This window comes from Bos javanicus, chromosome 10, assembly GCF_032452875.1.
Source record: "Bos javanicus breed banteng chromosome 10, ARS-OSU_banteng_1.0, whole genome shotgun sequence".
NCBI lineage: Eukaryota > Metazoa > Chordata > Mammalia > Artiodactyla > Bovidae > Bos > Bos javanicus.
The window spans coordinates 20826605-20846227 of record NC_083877.1 but is presented as its reverse complement, the minus strand read 5'-3'; the positions used below and the strand labels follow the sequence as shown (position 1 = coordinate 20846227).

Here is a 19623-nt window from a genome sequence, read left to right as displayed (position 1 = left end):
TCTCTGGGCCCCTCTCCCCTCCTCCACCCACAGGTTCTGGCGAGGGAGTTGTCCAGGCTCTGTGGGTTCTGGGCCCAGCTCTCTGTGTCCTCTGGGCAACCAGGACTGGAGGGAGGGTTGGGGTCAGCCACCAAGAAGGGCTCCAAGCCACCTTCTCTCATGGGAAAGTCCTGTGTCCACAGCCCGTGGCTAGAGGCCTCTGATTCAGCCCAGGGTTGAACTCCTACCTGGAAGCCTCAATGAACAGACCTGAAACCATGAGCTCGAGGCCCTGGGGCCTGGCATGGGAGGACATCAGAGGGATGAGGGGTTGAGCCTCCCGTGCCCGAGGCGGATCAGGTCCTGGAGCCTCTCTCCCAGGGTCTGGGGCACTGTCACCCTCACTGAAGGGTGCTCGCATGCTGGTCTCCTTGCTCCGCCAGAGCCCCACGACAAACAGCCTAACCTAGACTGCCCCGTCAGCAGCACTCTGTTTGTGGGGATCCCAGGGGCCCAAATCCACCAATGCCTCTCTCTCTTACTTTGTGTTTATCTTGCTCCCAAATTGGAAGTTCTTCCCAAGGACGACTTGCCAGCGGGCCTCCTACCTCGCTGGACGTTCACCTTCACCAAACTAGTTCACCACTTACCAAACTGCCATAGCCTCCAGCTCCCCCCTCCCCATACAGGACACCAGATGGACAGAGAAGGAACCTCCCAAACCAGCTCCTTCCTGTGATGCCACTTATATAAGCTTTGAGTGGTTCAGCTACATCATTAAGTCTAGATAGACATCTGGCTTCTTGAGGAAGTCCTTACTGTCTCACCTGACAAATGTCAGCGCTGCTTTGGCACCTTCCTGCCTCCTTGGACCTTCCTTGTCCCTCCCGAGACAGGCCCTGCATAGGCAGTGAGGAAGTCGGGTGCTGAGTGCGCAGGGGCACAGGCCCTTTACTTCCTGTTCTGTCATACCCCACCTCCAACCCATCAGCTGGTTCTAGCATCCCTTTCAGAATTCTCTCCAGAATCTGGCCTCTGCTTCCCTCGCTAAGACTGATTGTTCAACCAGTTATCTCCCACACCTCTTCTTTCTGCTTCCTTCCACATCTTTTCTGCTTCTAGTCTTGTTCACCATCAGTCCATTCTCAACACAGAAGAGATCCTCTTAACACATAAATCTCATCATGTCACTCCTCTGCTCAAAGCTCTCCAATAGTTTTCTGTTCACTCAGGGAGGAGCCCAAATCCTCTCCTTGGCCTCCAAGGGGATGTGACTCCTATCCACCTTTCTAACCTCACCTCTTGCCATACTTCTCCTTAGTCACTTTGCTCTAGGCTCCTTGAACCTGCCAAACACATTTCTGCCTCAGGACCTCATTGCTTCTTGTTAAGTTGTTTTTTTTTTTTGTCAAAAACACTCTTCTTTCAGGTAAGCACTTTGACTTGCCCCCCTTCTCTTCAGAGAGCTTCCCTGAGCACCTGACCCAAATAGCACCCCTCACTCCTCTATTCTGTTACGCTGCCTCATTTTTCTTCACAGCACAGATTATGACCTCATACATTTCTGTTTCTCTATTTGATTATCATCACTCCTTTCCTATTCCTTGAGAACAGGGACTTATTTTGTTCATTGCTACACCCCCAGTGCCTGGAGGACTGCCTGATACATGGTAGGCATTTAATAAATATTTGTTAAATGAATGAACGAATTACTGTATCCCTTATCTCTTAAACTAGGTTATAAGTGCCTTAAAGGCAGATGCCCCCAACTTTATCATATGTGTGCCCCAGTGTGAACCCTTAGGAACATTGGCAATATATGATCAAAACAATTTGTAAGTATCATGAAGAAACCAGTTTAGCCAGGCACCATGGAAGGATTGGGAACACTGGAATTCAAAAGAGTTGAGTTCCCAACCAGGCTGCCACTGCAGAGCCGTGTGGTCTGGCAGAAACAGTCAGTATGGGACTCTCTTTTCTCACCATGAAGGCAAGTCTTGGACTAGATTTTGGAATCCCATTCACCCTTAATATTCAGTGGTTGTAAATTTAGGGCAATTGTACATTCATTTGACAAATATTTGCTAAGTTTCAGGCACTAAAGGAAAAAACAAGACCCCAATCTTTTTTTTTTTTTTTCCCAAGACCCCAATCTTAAGAGCCCCTGGATTGAAGGAGCAAAATAAAATAGGGTTAGTTTGGCTCTAATAAGAGCTGAGGTGTTTTGTTTTTTTTTTTTAATTGAACTACAGTTGATTATTGTTTTAGTTTCAAAAGTACTAAACAAGGTTATGTACATTTTTTTCAGATTCTTTTTCCACTATAGATTATTGCAAGATACTGAATATAGTTCTGTTATACAGTAGGTCCTTGTTTCTTTTATATATAGTGGTGTGTATCTGTTAATCCCACAATCCTAACTCCTCCCTTCCTCCCCTTCCCTCTTTGGTAACCGTAAGTTTGTTTTCTATGTCTGTGAGTCTATTCCTGTTTTGTAAATAAGTTCACTTGTATTCTTTTTTAGGTTCCACATATAAGTGATAGCATATCATTGTATTTTTTTTACTTCACTTAGATAATTTCTAGGTCCATCCATGTTGCTGCAAAAGGCATTTTTCATTCTTTTTTATGGCTGAGTAATATATTCCATTGTATATGTGTATATATATAAATATATACCCCACATCTTCATCTGTTGATGGACACTTAGATTGCTTCCATGTCTTGCCTATTGAAAATAATGCTTTGAACATTGAGGTATGTGTCTTTTCAAATTAAACTTTTTGTCTTTTTTGGAAATATGCTTAGGAGTGGGATTGCTGGATCATACGGTAACTATTTTTAGTTTTAATCACCATACTGTTTTCCACTATGGCTGCACCAATTTACATTCCCACCAATAGTGTAGGAGGGTTCCCTATACTCTACACCTTCTCCAGCACTTATTATTTGTAGACTTTTCAGTTATGGCCATTCTGATCGATGTAAGGTGATACTTCACGGTGGTTTTGATGTGCGTTTCTCTAATAATGTTGAGCATATTTTTATGTGCCTGTTAGCCATCAGTATATCTTCTTTAGAGAAATGTCTATTTAGATCTGCCCACTTAAAAAATATTTTTAAATTTGTATTTTTTTTTTGGCTGTGCTGGGCCTTATTGCTGCGAATAGGCTTTCTCTAGTTGCAGTGAGCGGGGAGCTACTCTTTACAGTGCATGGGCTTCTCGCTGCGGTGACTTCTCTTGTTGCAGGGCATGGTTCTAGGGCTCGTCGGCTCAGTAGTGGCACGTGGGCTCAGTGGTTGTGGCGCATGGGCTTAGATGCTCCACAGCATGTGGGATCTTTCCAGAGCAAGGATGGAATGCGTGTACCCTGACCACTGGACCACCGGGGAAGTCCCCTTTTGCCCATTTTTTTGATTGGATTGTTTGTTTTTCTGATACTGAATTGTATGAGCTGTTGTATACTTTGGAAATTACGCCTGGGTTAGTCACATCATTTGCAAATATTTTTCCCCATTCTGTAGGCTTTTCCCCTTTTGTTTATGGTTTCCTTTGCTATTCAGAAGCTTCTAAGTTCCATTAGGTTCCATTTATTTTGGAGTTTAATTTCTTTTGCCTTAGAAGACTGATCTAAGAAAATATTGCTCCAATTTATATCTGACAATGTTTTGCCTCTCTTCTCTTCTAGGAGTTTTATGGTGTCATGTCTTATTTAAGTCTTTAAGCCACTTTGAGTTTATTTTTGTGTATGGTGTGAAAAGCTGAGTCTTAGAGACAGAAGCACGCCCTGGAGTCAAGGGTGAAAAGTGCACTCTAGACCAAAGAAATGACTGTGCAGGAGGCATGAGGAAAGGAATATTTGCAACTACAGCCACACAATTTATAGCACATAAAGTTGTTTGAGACAAACAGCTTTTGCTATGCTGATAAATACGCCCCACATCCAACAAAACTAAGGTCTCAGCCAGGAGAACATTCACACCTGGGAAACAGCCAGGAGAGGAATGCCTACAACCTAAGCTGTTCAAGTTTAGGAAGTGACTTGGCAAGTCCCTCACTGCTTGTGAGATCTTTCTTCCCCATCGACCTGTGGTGGCTCCAAGGCCACCTCACACCCGTTCACCATAGGCCTTAAGCTGGGCACAAAAGTAGACCAACCACTTGCTGCTCCGTGGGATTCGGGAAAAGGCTTAGGTCTAACTGCAAGTCAGGCGCCCTAAACAGGGCCTGGCGATTGCCCTTGTCATGACGCAACCTCCTCTGCTAGTTGAAGCACCCTTGTTACCAGGCTCGGTGCTCGGAGTCTCCTCCCCACTCATTGGTCCATGGGGAAGCACCTCTGAGGAACCTCTGTTACCCGGGCGAGGATGAGAGCCCATTGGTCCAGACACCTCACAATCCCTCCAACCTCCCCCCACCGCCTGCAGGGTTCGTCCCATTGGTTCGCTGCCTGCCTCGGGAGCCCCCTGTTGCCTCGGACTAGACTACTTAGCGCCCCGAACGAGCGCCCCCAAGTTGACCCTGTTCCCCATTGGCTGCTCTGGAGACCGCGCCATCTAATGAGGAGCAAAGTGCAAAGCACCAGAGCACGCGCTCCCCGCGGCGGGATCTAGGCTGCAGGAGCGGACCGGCGGCGGCCGAAGCTGCGCAACAGTCAGCTGCCGGGCCTATCTGCAGAGGACACCCGTTCTCCTTCGGACCGGGCCTGGGCTGTAGCTCGGACCCTCTTCCTTCGCGAATCTTGGCATCTCCAACCTGGAACCCAACCTGCAAGGCTCCCGTTAAGTTCGAAGCACCCACGTGGTGTGCAGACTGGCTCAGGGCTGACGTATATCCAGTCTGTGTCTCCATTTACTTATCCCCTTAATCATTTATCCACCCATACATAGTTCATCGGTTCCTTTATTTGGCATTCTGGGTCCACCTGCCACGCTACCTGTCCACATCCTTCTCTCCAACGGTTTGGGAAATTTTGTACCCTGAAGAATTTGGATTGACATCTGAACGGAAGTGGTGTAGACGAGGGTGAAACCCTGGAGGGACCATGTTCTATTATCCCAATGTGCTTCAGCGCCACACCGGCTGCTTCGCCACCATCTGGTAAGGGCGGGCCCGGCCAGGGTAGGTGCTCTGGGAGGGACACCCAGGGGTCCCAACCTGAGGGCTCCTCCTCCCTCTACACCCCTCATTCTTCTTCCAGGCTGGCAGCGACGCGGGGCTGCCGGTTGGTGAAGCGCGAATACCTGAACGTGAATGTGGTGAAGACCTGGTAAGGTCCATAAAGAGTGGCCCAGGGCTGGGGTGGGTTAGCAGATGGACTGGGCTGGGCAAGGCTGTAGGTCTTTGGTGCAGCAGTGATGGGGGGCATTGTTCCCCCAGCGAGGAAATCCTCAATTACGTGCTGGTGCGAGTTCAGCCCCCGCTGCCGGGTGCACCGCGGCCCCGCTTCTCGCTCTACCTCTCAGCGCAGCTCCAGATTGGCGTCATCCGGGTCTACTCTCAACAATGCCAGTACCTTGTAGGTAAGGCTGGAAGGCTTGGATGTAGGGCAGTGCCGAGTGGTCCTCCCCTGGGCGGGCACTGTAGCTTGCCCTCCCTCACCACAGAAGACATCCAGCATATCCTGGAGCGCCTGCACCGGGCACAGCTGCAGATCCGCATTGATATGGTGGAGACTGAACTGTGAGTGCATCCCTGGGGCTGGGACCACCCGGTCTTTGGAAGGGAACTTGGCCTCAGTCCTTGACAGCCCACGGTCTCCCTCAGACCCAGCCTGCTGCTGCCTGACCACCTGGCCAGGATGGAGACTCTGGAAGATGCTCCAGACCCCTTTTTTGGGATGATGTCTGTGGCTCCCATGCTGCCTGATCCCTTTGATATCCCTCAGGTAGGTCTCCTCCCCCTCGGACAGCTCAGACTGATGAGCTGACAGTGCAGAGGGGCATGCTATTTCTGTGCGGGTCCAGCACCAGGGTTGGGGGGTAGCCTGCTCCAGCTCTGCCCCACAGGAGTCAGTGCAGGGCAGCTGTCATGGTGGGCCTATCCAGACAAGCCTGCTGCACTTACCTATTCAGGACCAACCTAGAGGCAGCTTTGTCTTCACACCATTCCTCCAGGCCCTCAGTGTCCCTCGGCACTGGGTTTTCCATGTCCTTGTCCATCCACTCCTAACACCCCTACAGCTTAGACCAGCTTTTATTGAAGTGCAGTTGATTTACAGCGTTGTGCTAGTTTCAGCAGCACAGCATTCTTTGTGCTGGCTTTTGCTGGGGTCATACACAAACTTATCTCCCCACTAGACAATATCCTCAAGGTCAAGGATCTTTTGTTTCCTCTGTCCCTGACAACACTTGACCCCAGGATGCAGTACTTCTTTCACAAAGTGACCCAGGCTAGATGATTGGGCGAGGGCAGGAATGGAAGGGGAGCTGGATGGTGAGTGGGTTCAGCCTGCATGCTGCTGTTAGTGCCACAGGATTAGGCATAAAGGGGTGTCACTGTCCATTGTCTGAATAAGGTTGTAAAAGTGGGGGAGCAGGGCACTGAAGCTGAATCCCGTCTTTTGTTCCCATCCCTTCCCAAAGGTTCGACACCTTCTAGAGGCTGTGACCCTAGAGAAAGTTCCTGAAGAGATCCCTCCTGAAGTCCCTGTAGAGCCTCGGAAGCCAGGTGAGCAGAGACCCTTCTTTCTGGTGAGAGACAGAGGAGCGCCCAAGGGCCGAAGAAATAACTGTTTTTGAGCTTCTTTCAGGAGCAAGGCCTTGGGAGGGGCACTACAAGATTCTTACAAGATTGGAATTATTATGCCCATTTTACAGATGAGGAAAGTGAAGTCCATAGTGGTTAAGCAATATGCCTTGGGTCAGACTGCCAGTGACTGGCCAGGGCCTGACTAGAACCCAGGTTGGCTTGACTCTAGAGTCTGTTTTTGCCTTACGTACATGAGTGTGGGGACTTGAAAAGAAACAGACGCTGTGTGACTTCCCTCCCCCTCCAGAAAGGATTCGGGTCACCCCCGAAGCCATCACGATCCAGGAGGCGGAGCCCATACGTATGCTGCGGATCGAGGTGAGCTGTCCCCCTGCACACAGAGTCCAAGGCCTGAGTCCTGCGTCTGATGGCCCAGGCCCCCTGTACCCGCTCCTTCTGCCTCCAGAGTCCTGCCTTCTTGCCTCCATTTCTCTACCCCTTCCCTCGATGCCTGAGTACCCATAGGCTCCCTCAGCCTGGCCTGGCCTGGCCCTGTGGCATGTCTCTCAGACAGAAATGAAATTGTCACCTCTCCTGACAGGGTGAACTGGACCTCCCAGAAGTCAGCCGCCGAGAATTGGACCTGCTGATTGCTGAGGAGGATGAAGCCATCTTGTTAGAGGAACGTCGGCTAGGTAGGACCCGCCTGGCAGTGGACGGTCAGACCCCAGGCACTGGCCATCTGGGCTGGGCAATGTTCACATCTCTTCTGTGTCCTAAGCTTGATCCTCTCTTCACAGAATTAAAAGAGGAGCCCTGGGCCCCAGAGCGGGAGATCACAGTACCCCCGCCCTCGCCTTTAGCTCTTGTAGGGTAAGGGCAGGAGCCCCGGGCCAGGTAGGGGTCAGCGCTGGGAGGGTGTTTTCATCCTCTTGCCCATTTCCCCTCAGGGTGGAGGAGGCAGCAGAGCCACTTCCCAGGGAGGTCCTGGCCCCAGAGGAGCTGAAGCCGGAGGTCCCACTTCCCGGTGAGTACCCACTAAACCAGGGTCCTTCCTGGGGGTCCTGGCACAGCTGCTGCAGACAATGCCCTGTAACCCAACTTGCTGAAGGGAGGACCCTCTAGCTTCTCACCTGGGTGGCTTTGAGGGCAAAAGGTGTGGACCTAGACTGTTGTTGCAGAGGTGACACCCCCGCTGGAGCTGCGTCCGCCACCCATCCCAGTCAGCCCTGAGGTGAGTGGTGCCCCTCCACACTGCCTCCTCTGCCAGAGCTCCTCACCCATTTTCAGTTTCCTCAAGGCCCTTGCTGGCTTCCACAGGCCTTTGTCCAAGTTTGTACAAGGTAGCCTGGTCCACACCCCATTTTATCCAGCCTAAACTTCCCAGATGGGAACCTCATACAGTGGGGGCTGCACCCCCCAAGTCCCCACCCAAGCCCTTCACCAGGGCACCTCTAGGGATTGGGAGTGTGGGGCCTATTTACAGTCCACCAGGACCTCAGGAAAAAGAGTAATGGGTAGCCTTGCCCCCACCTCCCCTCCCCATTCAGTGGAGGAGGCCCCCAGTCCCCCCACCTCCCAGGGGCCCACCAGCTCGCCGTCGCCGCCGCCAGTTGTTATTCTGGGACGAAGAGACTCAGATCTCCCGGAAGGAATTCCAGGAACAACTGCAAACCAGAGCCCACTGCAGGGAGTGTGTGAGTACACCCCAGCCTCTGGAGGGATGGAGGGAGGCAGGTGCATGCTGGGCCATCTAAACTCCTGGGGGAATCTTGAGAACAGTCCCCAAAACGCATGGGTTGGGGAGCTGCCCATGCAGCACTTCATGACCCTACCTAGCACATCCAAGGGCATCAATTGAAACATCATTTTAACAATGAGCAGAGCAGGCAGGTGCACGAGCCTGGAAGAGCTGGAAGGCCAGAGGCCTTGGAACGGGGCATTACAGGTGAAGGGCCACAGCTCCTTCCTAACTGGTTTTCTGGCCTTCTCTGCACACAGCCAATGGTCCAGCCTCCTGAGAGGATGATCAGGACCCCTGTGGAGCTGTTCCGAAACCCGACTTACTGTGAGGAGTGATGGGAGCTGGTGTAGGGGATCCTCCACACCCCTATTCCTCACACCTCAACCCCCTCCCTGCTGCCCCTCTCCTCAGCTGGCTGGCTACCCCCAGAACTGCTGGCTTTCTGGACCCACTGTGCCCAGCCACCTCCAAGGGCACTAAGGCGAAGGCTGCCTGAGGAGCTAGAAGAGGCTGAGAGGGAGGCAGCGGCTGAGGAGGAAAGGAGAAAGGCTGAGACTCCGAGCGATATTGAGGTAGCGGCCCCCTCAGTCCTTCCTGGAGCCCCGTCTGCTCTGACTAAAGTCCCACAGGCCGCCTTCTGCCCACATGAGCCAACAGGCCTGCCTTACCCCTGCCCCAGGTGCGATGCTTGGGGCCTTAGCTCTCTTTCTCTCATCCCCAGGTCCTGAGGGAGGCCCAGGAGCCCAGTGGGCCCCTCATGATATCTTCTGGTAAGTACCTGGAGAAGGGGCAACGGAAACCACCACTCTAACCACTGTCCCGGGAAAGTGGAGCCTCAACTGCTGACAGTTCTTGTCAGTGCATTTAACATAAGGACTCACAGACTGATTATCTTCATTCCCCTCCCTGCCAAGTGCCGTTAGCAAGTCACTGCCCACTGTGGCACCCAGTTGAGCCAGGTGACCCCAAATCCTGACTGCTCAGATGCACACAGATAAGCTCAAGACACTCCCCTTTCCCTGACAGAGCTCTCCCTGGAAGTAGCTGAGGAGGAGAAGACCCGCATCAGCCTCGTGCCCCCGGAAGAGCGGTGGTGAGCAGCGGCCTGCCCGCAGCCCTGGCCAGGAGGGGCAAGCAGTGGGACGGGCCTGTCACCGCTGCCTCCTCCCCTGCTCCGCCCAACTCGTGTGTTCTTCTAGGGCCTGGGTGGAGGCGGAGCAGCCAGAGGCCCCTGTGCTGCCTGTGGTGCCTGAGCTCCCAGAAGTGCCTGTGGAGCTGCCTGTGGAGCTGCCCCCAGAGCCCGAGCTGCTCTCGCTGGAGGCTGTGCACAGGTACCAGGAAGGACGTCCCTCCACGGGTGGCCGGGCTGCGGCCTCACCTGACGGTTCTTGGTTCTTAACCATAGGGCAGTGGCGCGGGAGCTGCAGGCCGACAGGGAGCCCGACTTCAGCAGCCTGGTGCCACCTCTCAGCCCCCGCAGGATGGCCGCCCGCGTCTTCTACCTGCTCCTGGGTGAGTGAGGAGCGTGTGCGCCCACGCGGAGGGGGGGAGCGGACACACGGGCCAGAGGCTATGGTAGCGACTCCTCTGACCGCCCCCTCCTCCTCTGTTGACCAGTGCTTGCCGCACAGCAGATCCTTCGTGTGAAACAAGAAGAGCCATATGGGCGCCTCCTGATCCAGCCAGGGCCCCGATTCCACGACAGTTAAGAGCCAATTTACAAGCTGCCAGGCAACCAACTACATTACACTGTGTCCTTCTGAACGTGTATCTCTGTCCTTCCTGCTCCTAGAGCTACCGTTCAAGAAGAAAATAAATGCCTTTATTACAGAATGGTGTCACGACTCTGTATTGTCCCACAGCTCCAGCCCTAGGGGACACCCCCGTAAGGCAGCAAGTAAGGCTGGGACTCCAAGTGGGTATGAGGCCCAGGCCCAGAATCTTTGGTAAGGCTTGAGCTGGAACTGGGCTGAGAGCTGGTCTTGGGCATGGGCAGGCTTTGTTCTCTCCAGCCCAGCTGCAGCCCACAGTCTAGGTGAGGCCCAGGACGGCCTGGAGCTCCTGAGCCTTGTCGCCAGGCAGGGAGCCCAGTGCTGAATGGAAGCTGTCGGTGTGCTGTTTGGCCAAGAATGTGAGGAGAAGCAGCAGCGCCGCCTTGGTGTCTGAGTGGAGAGTGAAGAGGGAGACGTCTGGGGAGGACTGGCCCCCAACCCTAGCTGCCCCAGGCCCTCCGAGCCCTGCTGCTCCCTGCCTCCCCCCAGCCCTGCCCACAACTGCCATCCTCACCTGATGGGATCTTGTTCTCGGCCTGGATGAGGCTGTAAATACGAAGGAGCTCTGGAGCCACGTCTACAACCTGTGGGAAAAGATGGGCCAACTAAGGGGAAGGAGAACCTCTGGGCCCCAGCACTGGGGTGGGCAGCAGGAGCCCCGGAGAGGCAGCCTCCCACCTGAGCTGTTTGAGCCTGACACTGATTAACAGACATCCCAAACCACTGTGAACCCTGAGAAGGACCCATGAAACAGGGTAGTAGTAATTCTGCAGGGGGATGAGGGGTGGCGGGAGGATGGGATTGTGACCACAGATAATTGACATCCTGGCCTCAAGACCAACAGGAGCTCAGACACTCAGGAGCTCCACCAACACAGTCTCTGAAGGTGCAAGGCAGGGGTGATAGATGGGAGCACTGGGGCGTGGTTCCAGAGCTAGCCACTTGGTTCAGGCAAGTTGTATTCAGAAAGCAGAGCTGCTCTGATTAGAATAGGAGGCAGGGTGGCCCAGAGGAACCAGGCTTCATGGAGCACAGTCTGAAAGAGCCCTGGTCTAGGAAATCAGTTTATGAAAGCTGGGATTTCTGGCTCAGAACAGAGGGTGGAAACGAAGGCTCCCTGAGGAAAAATGCTACGTGGTAAGAGGAAGCCCCTTCTCTCACATTAAAGTCCTGGCTGCCAATCCTGGCATACTAATGAAAAAGCTGAGAAGGGCAGTTTCAACTGACGCTAACTCTGCCCATCAATGAGACTGGAGCATCAAGCCCCTTGCAAGGGCTCCAATATCGGGGTTACCTGGTCAGGGCTGCTCTGGTACAGGAAGCTGAAGAGATGCCCAATGGTGACCCACTCCTCCAGGTCTTCCTTCAGTGGCAGGGCATGCAGCAGGGGGGCCAGCACCTGGACACACAGAAGACTTTGGCCCCTGGCCCCACACGCTCTGCAGCAGGGTCCATGGCCTTGCCTGATGCCCCCCAACCTTACCTGGGGCTCCGGTTTCCTCGTGGGACTGGCTATCAGCAGGCGGGCAAGCGCCCCACAGATGTTGTCATGGACACGATCATGGCGTTCTCGCGCCAGGAGGGGCAGCAGGAGCCCCAGCAGTTTGGGGAAGTGTCTGGTCCAAAGTCAAGGAACAGGCACAGGGGCAGACCGCTCTCCTCCCGAACCCCGGGGCCACGCTCCCAACCACATTCAGGCCCCCCCTCCTGCAAACTGAGGATACTCCTGGGCAGGGCGACCCCCGTGCTCTGCCAGCACACCCAGTCCAAAGATGGCATTACTTCGTACCTCGGGGTCTGCCTCCCGGGAGGCACTCAATAGCACGGGGAACAGCCGGGACACAAACTGGGCCGACGCGGCACCCAGGCCTTGAATGGACTCCGCCAGTGTTCCCACTGCAAAAGACTTCTCTGCCACTGTGCAGCCCTGCTTCTGGTGAGGGGAGGAGTGCAAGTCAGCCCCGGACGGGGACAGACAGGGGAGGAGGGCACTGGGGCCCGGGAGGAACAGGGTTGGAAGAGAACAGAGCACTCACCGTCTTGCAGAGCAGTAATGGCAGGAAGCCAGCAAAGAAGGGGGCAAAGGCATCTCCCCCAGCCGCAGCTGCCAGGGCAGGGATGGCCTCGCCAGCATGCTCCAGCAACATGGCATCGTATTCAGCCTATGGAGCCAGGTCAGACACTGGAGTGCCAGGGCCAGCTCTGAGCCTGGGACCAGCTCCCATCGCGCTCCTCCGCAACTGCAGGTGGTCTCCCCTGAGGGCTGCCCTTGGTCGACAGGACTGGGGGCCCCTCCCAAGCTGGGCTGGTTTGCAGCTCAGCCTTTCCTCTTTCCTGGTTCTCCTATCCCCGTCCATTGATCCAAGCTGCCCCAAATCCCCGCCACCAGGAAGCCTTCCCTGAATCCCCACTGCCTCGGTGGGGGCAGGGTTGGTTGTTCAGAGCCACCAGCAATCTTTGAGCAGCCCCTGTACCCCCAGGCCAAGGCCAAGTGCACTGTCCACCCTGCCCCGTGGAGATGACCTGGTCCCAGTGTGCACCCGAAGCTCTCACCTGGTCCTCCTCCTCCTCCTCGTCCTCCTCATCAGCGTCCTGACAGGCTGTCTGCGGGAAAGGGCGCTCAGCTCCGTCTGGGCTCTCCAGCCCCTTCCCGGCTCCATGGGGTGGAAGGAGGGGGATGTCTCTGACTAGCCCCACCCGGGGTGGGGCCACCTCCTCACCGCGCAGCCTGCTGCCCTCCTCACCTTCCTTTGCAGCACAGCTTTGAGCACCTGGCAAAGCTCAGCAAGCCGCCCAGGGGGCTGCAGTGCCAGACCCCCACAGCTGCGCAATACCACCGTCAGGGCCTCCAGCACGGCCATCACCACCTGGCGCTCTCGCTCCCCGTTCACCGCCTGCAGGTAGGATGGCACCACCCGGGCCAGGGCGGCCTGCAGAGCTGGGGACATGATTGGCTGAAGCCCTGGTCAGACCCTGCCCCTTTCCCCACCCACCCCGTTTCCTGGCCTCCCCTTCTCACCAGCAGTGTTGGATTCCGAGGGGCAGCTTTGACAGGCTTTGTGCAGTGCACAGCAGAGCTGACCCAGGGCCTCGTGGGCTGCCTTCCGCACGTTCAGGTGAGGGCACTGCAGCATGAGGAGGGGCAGGTCGTGCACACTGTGTGCAGGGCCCACCCGAGCTCTCTGGCCCTGCTCACCGGCCCACCGGCCCACTCACCTCCAGCAGTTTGAACACTTCTTCAAAGACAGTCTCCATGTAGGGAAGGAAGGCAACGCTGTGACAGACAGACAGACACACCATGGAGAAGAGGGTCCCAGGAGGGGTTCCCAGTGCTGGGGAAGGGCTGATGCCCACCTGGTATTCACAGAGATCTCCCCCAGGGCAGCACAGGTGTCTTCCTTCTCATCAAAAAAGGCATTTCCCACACTGTATCTAGAGAAAGGCGGGCAGGCAGCAGCAATCAATGCCAGGAAGAGCAGAGCTGGCCCTGGGCCCGTCTGCGCCAGGACCCCCGGCCCAGAAGGGCAGCCGCCTCACCCTGAGATCTCTGAGTCATCCTCTTCTTCGTCATCCTCCTCCATGAGCTCCTCCTCTTCCTCACCACTGCTCTCATCGTCAAAAAGAAGGAATGAGCGGCTTCCGTCATACTGAGGCTGGATGGGGAGGCCCAGCAGGGACTTCAGCTCAGCTGGGCCCTGGAGAGAGCTCCCATCCCAGGGGTGGCCTTCCCCCACGGGCCCACACCCTCCCCCTGACCTTCCACTCACCACAATGCCCTCAGTGGAACGCAGAGACAGCAGCATGAGTGTGGTGATCTGTGGCAGGTGGGGAGCCAGGCTCTCACCCATTAGCCCTGATAAGGCTGCAAACAGGCTGTACCTGGGAGAGGCAGGTGGAAGCTGTATAGTCCTGCTTGCTGTAGCCAGGCTGGATGGGGGAGCCCGGGGAAACCATGGTCCAGAACAGGAGGTCTGGGGTCTGGGTGGGGGCAGGGTGACGGCTCACTCACGTGCAGCGCCGCAAGTCAGGATCGTCTACCTGGTCGCACAGGCCCAGCCCCAGCTGGCAGCATTCCTCAGCCAGGGGCCTCATGGGCTCTCCTACTGCCCGCACCAGCACCCCAAGCGTCTCTGCGGAGGCAAGGGCATGGTTAGCACAAGGAGCTCTAGGCTAGAGATGTGCAGGACCGAGGCTTGGGGAACTAGAGGTAGCTGAGGGGGATTCAGAAACCCTCCCACCCCTGGGTACAGTGCGAGGGAAGGAAGACACCTGTGCTGCCCCGGAGCCCATCTCTGTGAACATCAGGTGAGCACTGGCCCTTCCCTGGCCCTGGGAAACCTGCCAGGAGCCCCTCACTCACCCAGGCTCTGGATCCGAACAGGCTGCAGGTCCTCGTGGCTCGTCAACAGGAACTCCCGCAGGTGCGCCATGATGGTGGGGAAGTAGGGCAGCATGGAGGCCTGGGCAGCCGTGGCTATGGATGGAAGGACAGACTCAGAGCCGGCGGGTGAGCCGGGATACCTGCCACAGGCACGGCAAGTGAGTGAACGGTGAGTGAACCCTGGGCGCCCACCTCCTGCCTCGGACTCACCAATGGCTCCCAGGGCACTCACAGCCAGCTCCTTGGACCGGGAGCTGCTGGGGGTCCTCAGAGGCTGCAACATACACTCCATAAGCTCCGGAAGGTAGGGCTGCACTTTAGGCCCTGTGGGAAAGGGCACCCCTCCAGCAACCAAGGTTCTCATGCCTGCCTCCAGGCCAATCCGCCTTGTGGCCCCACCGCGCCTGTCTCCCTGCCACACCTGTCCCCACCACGGGCAGTGGTTTATGGAGCTGCACATCCTTGCCCTTTCGGCCAAAACCACAGCCCCATCCGCTCCCTCACACCCCCAAATGCCCTCACTACCTAGGTTCTCCACGAAGTTCTCCAGGGCATAGCAGGCCTTGGCCAGGTGATGTGTGTGCCCAGGAGGCACTGACTTTAGATAGGAGAGGAGCAGTGGCATCACATCCCCAGAATAGCTGCTGATGTGAGGCTGGGGGGAGGAGAAAGGGGGTCTGAGTCAGCTTAGCTGCAGGGCACGCGTCTAAGTGCTGAGGGCAACAGGTATACAGAGGGATGAGCTGAGGGGAGGCTGGTCCCTGGGATGGGGCAGGGGGTTGGGGGAGCGGTGGGAACTCTGGAATGGTGGCTGCCCCCTGCGGCCTTGCTGACCTGTAGGTTCTCTGAGAACTGGCCCAGGGCAAAGAGTGCGGCATTGCGCACAACCTGCGACGGGTCCTCCAGGCTCTTGCACACAATCTGCAGCAGTGGGGGCAGCAGTCTGGATGGGGACAAGACAATGGAGTCTGAGGGGCAGGCCCTGAGATCCCTGGGCTGAGCCAGGCTGCTATCTCCCCTGGGAAAACCAAGCTTTCTGTCACCAGACGGTAAGCACTGGCCTCTGGGGTATGGACATTGATCTGCCAGATCAGTACGTTTGAGAGGAAGGGCAGATGCTACTGATGATGAGGCTGAAGCACAAGCGCAGCCCAGGACTGCCATGGGCGGTGTGGTCCTCCTCACCATGGCCCACCCTCACTCCAAGACAGGGGAACAAACACCTCTGCCTGATGTGGTCGCCAGCTCCATCGGAGAGTACCGCCAATACCAGGAGCCCAGCCTTGCGCTGGTATGGGCTCTGGCTCCGCAAGGCCTCTTCCAGCATGGGCATCTAGGGGAGCAGATGGCAGTCTCCTGAGACCCCAGCAAGAGCCTGCCACGCCTACCAGAGCCCAAACATCCTCAGCCTCGGAGGGACTAGGCAAACCTGGGGTTAGGAGCACTGGAAGGACAGAGCCACACTTACCAGCAGGGGACAGAGCTTCTCAGGAGGCAAATGGAGTGCCAGCATGTCCACGACCTGGAACAAGACAGGAAGACCCAGCCGGACTCCATCTCTGTTCCGCAACCTTCTCCAACCACCTCACAGCCCAGCCACCGGACCCTCCACATTTATCGCACCTGAACAGCAAAGTGCTTGGGGGTCTCCCCCACCAGCCCAGGATCCAGCTCTTCCTCCTCCACATCCTGGTCCTCAGGATCCAGCTGGCCCAGGGGGGGCTCAGCAGCCATGATGGGGAAAAGGGTGTGCAGCAAGGGTGGCAAGAAGCGATTCTTCAGCAAGGCCTGAAGGGGAAGGATGGAAGGGTGTCCTGAGAATCTGCTCCTAAGATGGGCTCACATTTAAAATTCTAGCCTTCCAGGCTACAACGGGTCCAGCAGGAGATTCCCAGTCCCCAAGCCAAGAGCTGGGCTGAGTCCAAGCCAAATCTGGAACACCTTAGCTATGGTATTTTATATATCCCCAGAAGGACAGCAAGCCCCAGGAGTGAGGCAGAGGAGGAGATGGGGGTGGGTTGATGTGTGTCAGAAGGCAACTCACCTTGCTCTTGACTTTGACCAAGAAAGTGAGGCAGCAAAGAATACGCACACGTATTGCATCGCCCAGGGCCACGTTTTTAGCCACCTGCCCAGAGACCAGCTCAAGTCAGAAACAGGCAAGGAAGCTCCCAGCAGAACAAGCAGCAAGGACAGTGCTGACCCCAGGCTCACCTCCAGGCAGAATGTGAGGACCTCTGAGAGGTGCGAGGTGATGATGGGCACCTCTGACTCCAGCAATTCATCCAAGGCCTCCATGGCCTCACAGGCTTTTGCCTACCAAACAGAGAAGTCACAGGCCTATTATGCTCTTCTTTAGTGGATCAGGCTGAACACTCCTGCAACCTTCCTCCTTCCAACAGAGCTCCCACCCAAATGTCCTTACTTCATCTATGGGGATCAGAGTTTGCACGGCCACGATGAGCTTGGGCACCAACATCCGCGCAAGAGGCTGGAGGACACAAGATGAGATGAATCACAGACAGCATGACACAGCCTAATCTCCAGCCCGAGAAACTGGCAGCTTCCTCAAAGTCTGGACATAGGAGGAGTCCAGGGACAGCCACCCACAGGATCCCCTCTCAACTGTTAGGCAGAACAAAAACCAAGGAAAGAATCTCAAGTAGATCTGCGTCCACTAGGGGAAGGACACGAAAGCCCGAGGGCAGGAACCAAGGAAGGTAAGGGCCCACATCTCACCACATCATCAATGCCGAGGTAAGGGGCCATGGTAGTCAGAGTGCGCAGGGAATAGAAGAGGAGCCCAGGAGAGCCCACCTCACCAAGGGTCTCATTCAGAAGTCGAAGAAGCTCCCGGTGGTGGGGTCGGAAGGCCTCGGGTCGGGAGGTCACCACCACACTTAGAAGCAAAAGCCCCATCTGCTCAGGAAGAAGGGTTGAGAGGGAAAAGCTTAGAGTCTATCCAGCCTCTGGGTCTCTTCCTCCCACCAACCATGTGACAGTACCTCTCTCTCCGGGATGTGGGGGCTGTGTGTGCTGTGCTGAAGAAGCTGCAGGAGCTGAGGCCAGGCCTCCAGGCCTTCTTTTCGGAAAATGGCAGCTGAGAGCTGGGCCAGGCTAAGACTCACAGAATGCCTGCAAACAGGAGAGATTCCCCACCCTATATCACCCAACTCCCCTTCTGTACACAATGGCTCTGTCTCCCTAGGATGGCCAGAAGAGAAACCTCCAGGTGTGTGCACATGGTCTCTGCCAAGTTGGGACACAGAAGATGGCAACTCAGAAACAAGAAGCGTGGTGGGCTGTTTATAATAGCCAGGACATGGAAGCAACCTAGATGTCCATCAGCAGATGAGTGGATAAGAAAGCTGTGGTACATATACACAATGGAGTATTACCCAGCCATTAAAAAGAATACATTTGAATCAGTTCTAATGAGGTGGATGAAACTGGAACCTATTATCCAGAGTGAAGTAAGCCAGAAAGAAAAACACCAATACAGTATACCAACGCATATATATGGAATTTAGAAAGATGGTAACAATAACCCTGTGTACGAGACAGCAAAAGAGACACTGATGTATAGATCAGTCTTATGGACTCTGTGGGAGAGGGAGAGGGTGGGGAGATTTGGGAGAATGGCAGTGAAACATGTATAATATCATGTATGAAACGAGTCGCCAGTCCAGGTTCGATGCACGATACTGGATGCTTGGGGCTGGTGCACTGGGACGACCCAGAGGGATGGTATGGGGAGGGAGGAGGGAGGAGGGTTCAGGATGGGGAACACAGGTATACCTGTGGCGGATTCATTTCGATATTTGGCAAAACTAATACAATATTGTAAAGTTTAAAAATAAAATAAAATTTAAAAACAAACAAACAAAAAAAAGAAGCGTGGTGGGGTTGACCTCATATTGAATTTCAGTTCCATTCTCTGACTCGAGTTTGCCAGACCATCACAGCCCACTCTCAAGAACTTTAGTCTTTAATACATCCTGAGAAAAATTCTTCCTCCACCCTTGATCTAGAACCAAAGTCCCTGCCCCCCAAGACCCAGCCTAGAGCTGAAAAAGAAGTTACAAACCCGGAGGTCTCAGCCTGGAGTCTGTTAGAACCCCGGGGGGTGGCAGGTAGGCACTTACTCTGTCTCTCTCTGGAGGACCGTCAGGACCAAGGACTTGATGCTGGAACACAGGTGGCAGAAGATTGGTACCCAGGAGCCGCCTCAGTCTGGCCCCGCCCCGCCCCTGGCCCAACCCACCTCTCCCGTTGCTCTGCCGCCAGCCGACGCCAGCGGGTGCTCAGTCGTCTGCGGGTCAGCACGGCCGCGAACTGGCGGATCTGGGACAAGGAAGCAGATACGTGAGGGGCCGGGCCGGGACGAGGAAGCAGGCGTTTGGGGGTCCGGGGAAGGACGAGGAAGCGGGCGTGTGAGGACCGGGGCACGAAGATGCTGAGCGGATGGCCGAGGGCAGGAGCTAGGACTTGACATGTGGCTCACTACAGCTCAGCGGGAAGGGCCAGAAGCCTCACCTGAGGGTCGCCCCCTGAGGCCAGCAGTTCGCAGAGCGCGGACAGGGAGGCGGGGTCCCGAAGAGCGATCTGGAGCTGCTCGGTGGCCTGGGAAGAGGCTGAGGGTCAGAGTCGGGCCGTTCCCGCAATCCCCTACTCGCCCTGGCCCGGTCCCGCCTGCCCCGTACCCGACGGATGCGCTCGGTGTCCGGCAGCAGCAGCTCCCGCAGGATCTGTTCTAGGCCAGCGGGCTCCATGGCAGCAGCGGAGCCGCGGCTGCGGACCGGGAGGGGGGAGGGACAGCACGTGGAGGCTCTGAAACCCGCTTCCGGCGGAAAGGGCGTTACTCCGCGCCCCTCCCGTCACCAGGGTGATTCAACTCGCTTCCAGCGGAGTTAGGGCTCTACCACTTCCGTTGGGCCGAGCGCCGGCTGAGCCGCGGAAACAGGGCCCTGGTAATATAAGTTCCCCCAGCAGACAGTTCCAAAGCTCCGCGGAGAATTCCAGTTCCGTGCATTTCGCGGCCGACCCGGCTTCCTAC

At 55.7% G+C, this 19623-nt stretch overlaps 2 protein-coding genes across 5 annotated transcripts; one reads left to right on the top strand and one right to left on the bottom strand.

The window, feature by feature from the left end:
* Positions 1-5: 5 nt before the first annotated feature.
* Positions 6-10247, top strand: REC8 (REC8 meiotic recombination protein). Of its 4 annotated transcripts, XM_061430353.1 has the most exons (19): positions 6-5080; positions 5181-5249; positions 5360-5502; positions 5587-5662; positions 5747-5867; positions 6565-6649; positions 6978-7048; positions 7272-7365; positions 7471-7543; positions 7621-7697; positions 7852-7904; positions 8221-8367; positions 8672-8738; positions 8826-8986; positions 9136-9184; positions 9441-9507; positions 9614-9745; positions 9820-9926; positions 10032-10247. In XM_061430353.1, exons 1-19 carry the CDS (start codon positions 5025-5027, stop codon positions 10121-10123), a joined length of 1740 nt encoding a protein of 579 aa, XP_061286337.1. In that variant the 5' UTR covers positions 6-5024; the 3' UTR covers positions 10124-10247. The 4 variants fall into 4 exon arrangements, with proteins under 4 accessions (XP_061286337.1, XP_061286335.1, XP_061286336.1 ...); XM_061430351.1 differs by having other exon boundaries at positions 7272-7543; XM_061430352.1 differs by having other exon boundaries at positions 5360-5662.
* On the bottom strand, positions 10215-19583 carry IPO4 (importin 4). Its single transcript, XM_061430345.1, has 30 exons — positions 19271-19583; positions 19104-19190; positions 18832-18911; positions 18713-18754; positions 17573-17702; positions 17307-17486; positions 16993-17058; positions 16782-16883; positions 16612-16695; positions 16191-16355; positions 16036-16089; positions 15791-15900; positions 15402-15510; positions 15093-15222; positions 14778-14891; positions 14547-14660; positions 14196-14316; positions 13954-14065; positions 13724-13839; positions 13541-13618; positions 13403-13460; positions 13206-13311; positions 12931-13124; positions 12740-12790; positions 12223-12348; positions 11911-12119; positions 11670-11802; positions 11481-11585; positions 10701-10770; positions 10215-10576 (listed from the first exon to the last, which is right to left on the bottom strand). The coding sequence occupies exons 1-30, from the start codon at positions 19337-19339 to the stop codon at positions 10446-10448; spliced, it is 3246 nt and encodes a 1081-aa protein (XP_061286329.1). The 5' UTR covers positions 19340-19583; the 3' UTR covers positions 10215-10445.
* Positions 19584-19623: the final 40 nt, after the last annotated feature.